The 11,299-nt window shown below is 32.3% G+C and overlaps 1 protein-coding gene across 1 annotated transcript; it reads right to left on the bottom strand.

The window, feature by feature from the left end:
* Window positions 1-225: 225 nt before the first annotated feature.
* LOC114259587 (uncharacterized) lies at window positions 226-1,410 on the bottom strand. Its single transcript, XM_082885849.1, has one exon. It carries the CDS (start codon window positions 1,408-1,410, stop codon window positions 226-228), a length of 1,185 nt encoding a protein of 394 aa, XP_082741975.1.
* Between the last annotated feature and the right edge of the window lie 9,889 nt (window positions 1,411-11,299).

Raw genomic sequence — 11,299 nt, 5'->3', positions numbered from 1 at the left:
CCAGTCTGATAATTACTTTTTTAAGTCCATCCATCATTTCTCTTATCATTTCATTGGATGAAGTAACACCATATTGGAATTGAGGATTTAAAAAATACCGTTAAAAAACAAGAAGACAATTAATAATTGTAAATAAATATACATTTTATAATTGAAATCGTCACACTTACCAGCCGCATGCAAATCTTGATGCAATTGAAAAGACCATCGAGTATCAATAATTTTTCAATACTCAGTGTAGTAGCGACAATCTCTTTTAATTGTCAACTTTGCTCTATCTATAGCTTCATATATGAAACCCATTGTGGGCTTCTCATCTCCATCAACCAATCTCAATACTCTGACCAGGGGTTCATGAACTTTACAAAGCTCTGTTGCTTTCTGCCAAAACTCCTTTCCCAAAATAATTTTTTTCACATTGTAAGGCTGCCCAGTCTTTGCCATCCCGCATCTAGAATTCTTCCACTCATCACTATTAAACATAGCTCTCAATTCTTGTTTATATCTAACAATACTCTCAATGACAATAAAATTTGTAGCAAATCCAGTGATAGCAGATCGAATCAAATCTCTATCTCCAGTGAATTTTCTCATTAAACCCAACACCCATCCACTATTATAAATGAAATTGGTGATAGTTTTACCATCTTCAATCACCTTTGCTACACTTTTCTTATTGGCTATGTCTTTTAGCATGAGATCGATACAATGTGCTGAACAAGCTGTCCAATATAAATGCTTTCTTTTTCTTATTAACATTTTACCGGCAGCTTTCAGTGCAGGTTCATTATCAGTTACCACTTGAATAACGTATTGTTCTCCAATTTCATCAACAACTTTATCTAACAACCCAAAATAATATTCAGCAATCCTACTAATAATATTAGAGGCATCAATTGATTTGTGAAATCTAGTACATCTATTGCAATACACTAAAAAGTTGATGATGTGTTGCCGAGTTAGATTGCTCCAATCATCACACATGATTAATACACCTCTCTCTACCCAAATTACCTTGAATGATCCTATCCATTCTGTCATTTCATTATGCTTCATGCCCAAATATACTTCAGAAACTTCATAAGCACTAGGACCCTTTACTCCTGGCCCTACTTCAGCAGCAACATCAAGCCTGAGTTGTGTATACTCTGAATCAACTGTATTGAATGGAATACGATTATAGAGTATAAACTTGGACACTGCCCGTCCCAATCTCTCTCTTAACTTCTGTAAATTCATTGTAGAGATTTTTCGCTGCTTTGTACTCTTGCTCTTTTGGAGTTCTACATCCATTGCCCTCAACCTTGCTTCAGGAGCATTGGGCTTAATCCAATTACGTTCACTCCCACCAGTTTCATGCACGGATTGTGATCGACGAAAAACATTAGCAATACCTGACCCTTTTGGCATTCTTTAACCACTACCCCTGCACCAGAACTACCACCTGCATCGTATTGTGATCCATGACCTGCAACATCTCGTCTAAATTGTTGTTTTTCATCTCATTGTTGTTGTGAAAGAATACTTGCTTGTCTAGCCCTGGTCATCTCTGGATCAGAATCAAAGTCATCATCTCAAAGATCTACAAAATCTCCCCTTTCATCCTCATCATAGAAATCATCTCCCCTAATATGTGCTTCCAATTCAGCTTTTCTCTTTTGTTTGTCTGCTTTACTCATTTTCTTATTTTGTAAATGTTTCATCATTTCTTGCATCACGTCTCTACTAACATTAGGACAAGAATGCACTTGCCCCGTTTGATGTGCTAAATGTTGTTTGAAACGCGTAATCCCACCTTTAATGTGATGTTCACAAAATTTGCAAATAATATGATGACTAGTGCCTTCAACTTGAGTTCCAAATTTTCAACCAATATCATCACTTGGGGGTTCATCATTGGCACCCTTTTGTCGTGGCATTTTTGAATTTGAATTTTGCATCATTGATACATTTTTTTAACTTATTTTAAATGTTTACAAAATTATTTTTCATCAAAACTTGAACTAACTAAATAAACAATATTTACATTTATTAAATGAAATGATTGTTAAAAAAAAATGCAACCACTATTTATACATTTGGTTTTTATATGCTAATGTAATCATATAAAAATTAAAAAATAAATTATAAAGATTTTTTTTTTTGAACTATTGATTTTTTTTTTTTAAAAAAGAAAATTTTGCCATAAAAATTGTTGGCACAACACATTACAATTTAACATTAAAAAAATATTTAAAATTAAATACTAAATAAAATAATTATACAAAAATGCAACCACTATTTATACATTTAGATTTTACATGCTAATGTAATCATATAAAAATTAAAAAATAAATTATAAAGATATTTTTAAAAAAAGAAAATTTTGCCATAAAAATTGTTGTCACAACAAATTGTCATAAAAAAAAAAAAAATTGTAGTCACAACACATTACAATAACAAAATAAAAAAAATATTTATAATTAAATGTTAAATGAAATGATTATAAAAAAAATTCAACCACTATTCATACATTTGGATTTTACATGTTAATGTAATTAGGAATAAAGACATTTTTCATGGCATTGTTTGAGCTATTGTTTTTATTTTTATTTTTTTATTTTATAGAAAGACATTTTTTTATAAATAAAAAAATTGTGCCATCAAAATTGTTGTCACAACACATTACAATAACAAAATAAAAAAAAAAAATTTCAAATTAAATACTAAATAAAATAGTTATAAAAAAATGCAACCACTATTTATACATTTCGATTTTACATCCTAATGTAATCATATAAAAATTAAAAAATGAATTATAAAGAATTTTTTTTGAGGTATTGTTTTTTTTTTTTAAAAAAGATATTTTTAAAATAAAATTGTGCATTTAACAGTGTTGTAATAACAAAATAAAAAATATTTATAATTAAATATTAAATGAAATGATTATTAAAAAAATGCAACCACTATTTATACATTTGGAGTTTACATGCTAATATAATCATATAAAAATTAAAAAATAAATTATAAAGAATTTTTTTTGAGGTATTGATTTTTTTTCTTTTAAAAAGATATTTAAAAAAAAAATAGGGACTTCAACATTGTTGTCACATCACATTACAATAACAAAATAAAAAATATTTATAATTAAATATTAAATGAAATGATTATAAAAAAAATGCAACCACTATTTATACATTTGGAGTTTACATACTAATCTAATCATATAAAAATTAAAAAATAAATTATAAAGAAAAAAATTCATACATAGTTGTTTTTTGGGCTTCAATCACTTGAGTACTTGTTATCTTTTTGAATAACCTACACACACACACACACACACACACACAAAAAAAAAAAAAAAAAAAAAAAAAAAAAAAAAAAAAAAAAAAAATCAATAAAAACTGTCCTATATAAAATGTATTAATATAATGGAAAATGGTTGAGGCCTTGAATTTGCCTCGAAATCCTTTTTTTTTTCTTTTCTTCCAAAGCTGTGTTAGTTTGGTTTTTTTTTTTTTAATTTTTTTTTTCTCTTTTCTTTATAGGGGTGATTATATATAGAAGTGTGCTAAAAAATTAGACATTTTGTAAGTTAGTTGGGTTGGACTGATTGGGTAATAAAATTGACTGTTCAATTTTTTTTTTAATTTAATTTAATTTTATTTGTTAGGCTGTGTTGGTTTTTTTTTTTTTTAATTTTTGTTAAAGGTGGTTATGTGCAGGGGTGTGCCAAAAAACTAGACATCCTGTATCAACTCATCGTACAAAATTATCTGGAATTAACGAATTTTAATCAACAGTCTGACTGATCAGCCAATTAAGTTGGACTGATTAAGTGATAAAATTGACAGATCAGTTAACCTATTGGTTAAATTTTGTTAATTTTATATAATTTTATATGATGAGATGGTGCGAAATGTATAATATTTTATATTAGATTTTTAAAAAATATATATTAATACACACAGCAGCCAAAAAAAAAAAAAAAAAAAAAAGGCATTCGAGCCAAATTTGAGGCCTCGAATTCGAGGCCTCTATCACTACTGTAATATAATTATAGGTGTTATGATTTTTAGATATTATAAAAAAAAAATCAATCACTAATTATTATATATAAAATGCTAAAAATAAGTGCATAGCTCTCTCTATATATATTTAAATTAAAATTACTAAATATATCACATAAATTTTGCAGGCTTTACAAAATTTAAAGCCTGGAGATCATTGTTTAAAAAATAAATAATAAAAAAAATTGCCAGTTAGAGACTACACACAAAGAAAAACAAATGATATACATCTTCCCAAGGAAGCTAGCCAGAGAGGCAGCCGAACAAACAAAATAATAATAAAAAAAGGCAATAGAATAGATCAAAACTATGCACTTACTTCGTCTTCAACACAAAGGGATAGCCGGAGAGTCACTGGTTTCACAAATGTTGTTTGTCTTCAACATAGAGGCAGCCTTGAAGATTCAACACAGGTTCATCGCTTCCCTCTTCTTTCTCCTCTCTCTCTATTTCTCACTCATCCGTATTTCCTAGGGCTGAGCAAGTGATCCGTGAAATCCGTAATCCGATCCAGTCCAGTCCAATCCGATAGGTTTGGATTGGTTTTTTGAATCCGCGGTTCAGTTTCGGATTGAAGAATTAAAAATCCGTAGTTTACGGATTGGTTCCGGATTGAACCCCACGGTTCCGGATTGGAACCGATCCAAACCGTATACAAATAGTCTATATTTTTATTATACATCCTCTCTCATAATATCTTCTCTTAATTCTATATAAAATCTAAACTCAAACCTAAAACTGTATAATATTTTCTTTCATTACTCTTGTTTGTTGGTTTTTAGTTTTAAGTTGTAATGGTTTAAATACTTATAGTGAAACAAATTTTCTTATGGTTATTTAAATTTTAGAACAGTATGCCGCTATTATAGAAAAATATGTTGCTATTGTGGAACTAATATAGCGCTGTGTTTATATTTTTATAAAATTAAAGTGTTATAAATATATTTTTGTTATTTAATTATGTGAATCCGTTGTTCTAAACCGATCCAATCCGTATTTAAATGGATTGGTTCGGATTGGTTCCATGATTTAAACGGATTGGATTGGTTCCAATTTTTTAGGAACCGTAGATAACGGATTGGTCTTGGTTTTATCCCAATCCGGTCCAATCCGGACCATGCTCACCCCTAGTATTTCCTCCTCTCCGTCTTCTGAAAATCTGAAAATTTGTGGATGGCCGATACACCTATGGAATCTCACTTCAAAGTGGTTCATAGGTTGTAAAGACGAAAGACAAAAGCTCAATCATAATAAAGGTATGTACAACATCTTCAGCCTTTTCTTTTGTTTTTTTTTTGGAAAAGAATCAGCTAAAAAAGCCTTGTAACGTACGTAACGAGCCGTTAAGGCCGTTACAGTACCGTTACGACCGCTATGACGGCCGTAACGACCGATACACTTGTGAATTTTAATCACACCGCAAAATCGGGGATAACGCGCAGTGCCTACCGCCGCAACCATTATGTAACGGCCGGAACCATTACGTAACACCACATTTTGAAACCTTGGTGATGGGTGATGGTGACTGCGCCAGTGGTTTGCATGGGGTAAAGGTGGCGGCGGTGATAGTAATAATGTGTTGGGAAAATATTTTTTATTTTTTAAAAATAAGAAAATATTATTTTTTTAAAATAAATTTGTTTATTTTTTATCATTAAAAATATTTTTATTAATTTTTCTATACATAGCATAAATTAATAAAAAATGCCTCATCACTGGCTAATTACTGAATATTATTTGAGCAATATTATATATATAATCTCATTTTTTTGCTATCTTTTTTCATCACCGGACACAAAACAATGAGACTCACATACAAGAATATATATAAAACTCTTTCACTTATGTCGCGAAATGAAAAAATTGAAGTAAAAACATAAAATTATATATAACATTTTCTTATTATTTTAATGTGTATGAAATAATTATGTCAGTATTATTTGACCAATTATTGCATTTGACAACTGATACTAATTCATATCCAACAAAATTTAAACAGAAAGCCTATCCTTCTGGAGAGATTAGCAAATGCAAGTCAACGGAATGGTCTATCTTTTGTGGATTGTCAATTGGGCTTGGTAATTCTTTCAGTACCTTTGCACATGCTAAACTCAGTTCTTGAAGAGTATTTATTCTCTGTGATAAACTAAAACAATTCACTTATTTTATGAAGTTTAGATGCATAAAAAAGTAACATTTATAAACAAGTTTTAATTTATAAATTTATGCTCTATTAAGTACTCCCTAAGATTTTTTAAACCTTCAAATCTTATTAAATTTTTAATAGTTAGAATTGCTATTCAAACAATAATTGCTCATCATTTATGATTATTTATAAAAGAACATGATGATTTGACATTTATTTTGATTTTCAAAACTTTAAAATATCAATTTTCAAATTGAAAAAACTATAATAATAATAATAATAATAATAATGTGCCAAAAAAAATTAATATATATATATATATATTTTGAAAAAATTGAAAAAACTGGATTATTTTTTTGTGCAAAACTGAAAATTTTGTATCTATAAAAGAGCATGATGATGGAATATTAATATGCAAAAAAAAAAAAAAATGAACTTTAAAAATGAAAAAACTAATAATGTTCTCAGTTTTATTGGATAGTTAAATCAAACCATTAAGTAGAAGAGTAAAAACGTTTCGCATGCTCTGTTTTTTTTTCATCAGTCAGTGAAATAATTATCTGTAGCATTATTATGCAAAATTAATAATATTCTTAATTTTAAAAATTAAAAAAAACTAATAATGTTCTCAATTTTACTAAATAAAATTTATTGATTCAAAAAATTTTAAATAAGACTTAAATTGTCACAATATTTATAAATAAAACTTTTAAATAATTAACTCATAAAAAAATGATGATGCCACAATGAGTTTTTTGAGAAGTACAATAAATGTAACAGCAATGCTACATATCATAAAAAATCTTTCATGAAAATAATCATGAAAGTTTTGTGACCCTTGGATTATACTTAGAATAAAGCACCACACACTAATCAAGATAATCCAAAGGTCATAAATCTTTCATGATCATTTTCATGAAAAAAATTTCATTCCTAACTTTTCTCTAAATGTAAACTTTAGAGTCATAAATGCATTCTGCTAATCATAATATTTTATGACAAACACTAAATAATTCATAACTTATTATGAATGATTCATTATGTTTACATTACATCAGGCATAATATAACTATAACTTTTATAACACATTACAAACATTTATAACAAAAAATTATAATTTTCTTATAATAATGCCCTTTTCAATAGTGCGCATCATAAATTTATTCGTTCTTTCATTTTGGACTAAGGACTGGTCTTTCACCATTCCAGCAAGAAATTGCCCCACTTTGTAAATAGCAAACTTTTGAATCCTTCCAAAGTAATCAATTGTTGATAATTTTCAAAACACTAGCCATTTAGGTAATGTTTGATAAAATTAAAAGTTGAAAATTAAAAATTAAAAATTAAAAATTAAGTATTAAAAGTTGAATGTTAAATTTTTTAAGCTAAAAAATTGTTTAATAAAAATTTAATTGTTAAACTAAAAATAAATTATTTAATATGTATAAGATCAAATTTAAAATTTATTCCTTTCAAATTATATATTTCAATTTTTATATTGTGATTGTGGTTGTGGTGGTGGTAGTGGTGATGGTGATGGTATGATGGTGATGGCGGCGGCGGCGGCAACAGTGGCAGTGGCATGATGGAGTAACGGTAGCGTTGATGGTAGTAGTAGCGATGGCGGTGATAGTAAAATGATGGTGATGTGACAACAATGACAATGATGATGAATGCGGTGGTGGTGGTGGTGGCGGTGGCATGATGGTGGTAGCAGTGGCAAGTGGTAGTGGTAGTGGTAGTGGTGGTGGTGGCATGATGGTAATGGTACTGATGGCGGCGACGATAGTAGCGGTGGCAGTAGCATGGTGGTGATAGTGGTGGTCGTGAATTTATAATACTGTATATCGATACTTATATTTAATATTTATAAATTCAGTCAGAATTAAGTAAGTTTTATATGACTTAAATTTTTTTAAAATTTTAACCTACATTTTAATAAGCACTTATATTTTTAAGTGATATCAATTATAATTATCAAACGGACTTAATTAATTATCACTTAATATATTCAATTTTAAATATTAAATCAGATTATCAAGCAATGTAAGACTTCCTCTTATGAAGCCCTCAAAGTTGGTATTAGCTTAGCTTACTATTTCCACAAGATTCTTTCAAAGTTGGAACACTTTCATTTATTGAGCAAACGTGAAGAATTGCATCCCTATTAATTATCTATACTATTATATTAGGGAATGGCTTCTCTTCAGTTCATGATCAGACTGGAAGCTACTGTTAGGCCTCTCTCAAATTTGCAGGTTTACCTCCATCTGAAAAAAAATATTTGCATTTATATTATTGGTATGTAGAATATGAATTGAGAGTACTGTTGTACAGGAAAGAAATAAACCTTCTCGTGTAATCCTGTTGATCAAGTCTGCGCTCCTCCGTACGACGTCGCTTTACTCCCTGAAAACACAAATGTGAGCTAGCCGGCGGGTGTGTGCTGGAAACCCCTCCGATGCCTAAGTCAGAAAAGCAGACAAGAAGCTCTGTGAATTCGAGAATCAAAGTTGTGTGTAACCTCTCCATAGGTGATGTTTGTGAGCTTTTATAGGTTTCATGTGGCACAATCCTAGTAGGACTTCTATTCCTCCATGCAGAGTCCTCCTAGGATTCATACTCCTGAAGGATAATGCTTATTCTTCAACACCCCCTCACTGCTTAAACCAAGTGAGATGGTTTTATTCTGGCCGAACTACCACGACCGAAGCAAGCATGGCCATGCCGAGCCACTGAGTAGACCGAACTATCGATAGTTTGGTCCCCCCCTTCATTGTTCTGCCTCAGCTCTTCCTGCTCAAATCGTGCTTACTATGTTATTTGAACCGTGCTAACAATTAGCTAGGTCCTACCGAGCTATCCGTGCTATGCCTGCGACCGGTCTACCTTTTGAGACCGAACTAACTTCAAAATAACCTTAGACCGGTCTAAGCACAAAGTATCTTTAGTCCGGAATAATCTTCAAGACTCATTCAGACCGGACTAACTTAAGGGTTTTGGGCTCCTTTTACTCTGCTGCTCTTATTTCGGCCCATTAACGGCCCATTGCCCAGCTCGGCCCATTTTCCATATAAATTATCCTCTCAATTGCCCCTTAATTCCATCTGCATAGCATGATAGGGATTACTTGTTTAACCAGTCGGGCTAAGGTTTTTAAGCCTTTTCAGCCGAGCTTAAAACCCTTTAGCTTTTCCAACCGAGCTCAAGCCCTTTAGCTTTTCCAGCCGAGCTAAAATCTTTTAGCCTATCCAGCCGAGCTTATTCCACACCGGGCTTTGCTTGTCCGGTCAAAATGTCTCTTCAATCATAGCAACTGAATCGTTTCTCCTTCCCATGACACTTGGCACGCCCTTATTGGCCTATTGCAGCTGTCACGCCGCCCTCGTACTTCGCATAATTTTGAACAGTTCCCGCCTTTTGCCCATTCTCTTTCCACAAAACAACCCTCTGTTTCTGAATCACTTACACTATTCACTCTTTCTTCTCTCCTTTTGCCTTCATTGTTCTTCATCCTTTGCAACTATGAAGCTCGTGCTCGCTGCTATTTTCTACTTCCATTTCCTTCTTTTCACCTGGTAAGTTTTTCAAACCTGTTTTGCTTTTTCTGGTCTTTGCATTTGCTTTCTTTCATTCTTGGCACACTGTTTCTGTTTTTGCAAAACATATTTTCTTGCTCTACCTTGCGTTTTCTAGGAAAAACTTCATAAGAACCCCATGAACTTCATGAAGCTGTCTGCAGAACACTTAGTTTAATCCAAAATGACAATATAACCGAACTAAAAAGTAGTTTGTAGTCGATGTCATTCTATCAGACTACTTAACCGAACTAGCACTCCATGTTGGTACCAGTAGTTTCAATAAGTCAAACCACTTCTTGATAGACCTTAGCCGAGGTATCCAACTGAACTAAGTCTGCACTTAGCATACTGGGAAACCTTAATTTCCACTGATCTAGGTCTTTGGGGCTAAACCAGCTTTCTTAGTTTTTAGACCGAACTCAAAAAGCTGCCCCTAGGCGCTCAACCGGTCTAACATTACCTACTAATCCATCCGAGCTACCAAGCACCTTGTTGAAACCGAGATAGAACCTATAACATCCTACATAGCCGAAGTAGGACTTCTTTTTTCTTGCTTCTTATTTTGTAGCACGGTCCAGTAAACTGTGCTTAACACCTTTGTTTTTCACTTTGCAGACTTAGGTTGCCCAGATACTCCTTTGGGCGCTCAACCGAGCTACACAGCACCAGTCTTCGACCGGGCTAACACAACTTTTAATTTATTCATAACTTGTAAAATAAATGGGGAAGTATAGGTTTTTAGTAAACACTCCGGGTGGCTTGGCCGAATTCCGAAGGGATTATAACATCCCTGACGATGTCCACCTAACCTTAGCCGAAAAAGATGTTATATCTTGGGGAAACCAGGGCTTTGTACCCTTTACCCTTTTATCAATAATAGAAACCGGACTAAGATTTCCAATCCAACCCTTAATTTGTGAATTCTTTAGGCAAACGAGAATATGCCCAACCCAACTTTCCACCAACTCATACCGCATTATAATGGGCATAGCCGAGCTAAACCGCCGAGCTGGCATTAACCTTGGCTTAGCCGAAATCTTCCACTAGTACTCCATAGGGTCAAAAGAAGACGGCTGGGTTTACTATCTTAGAATACCCCGCCGCCAAGAAAAAATAATAAAAAACACACCGGACAAAGACTTGAATGATGATGACTTTTTCTGGGTGTCTGGCAATTTTGAAGACCAGCAAGCCCAGATCCCTGGCCGAAGTATAAACTGGAATAAAGGCGAACCTGGTATAATTTACCTCGGTTTGTTGGCATGCTTTGTTTTATTTCGGTTACCTATTCCTGAACCGAACTAACAGTTTGTCTTCTTTATGCAGATTCAGCCCATCTTCAATCCTTGTACAGTTACCCCAATCTGAACACTATCCGCACCGCACTTCGTTTTCCAGAAAGAAGTTGGGCCAAACTTCTTAATTTTGAGCCGACATACCGTTACAGCGGTCGCCGAAAAGCCAGAGTAACAGACTTTCTGCTTGAGGACGCCCCCGAACCAGACCCAACCTTGCCACAAATT

Source organism: Camellia sinensis, chromosome 8 (assembly GCF_055761805.1).
Source record: "Camellia sinensis isolate YWXY chromosome 8, ASM5576180v1, whole genome shotgun sequence".
In the NCBI taxonomy this organism is placed as follows: Eukaryota; Viridiplantae; Streptophyta; class Magnoliopsida; order Ericales; family Theaceae; genus Camellia; species Camellia sinensis.
The sequence above is the reverse complement of the archived record's forward strand: the minus strand, read 5'-3'. Positions and strand labels throughout refer to the sequence as shown.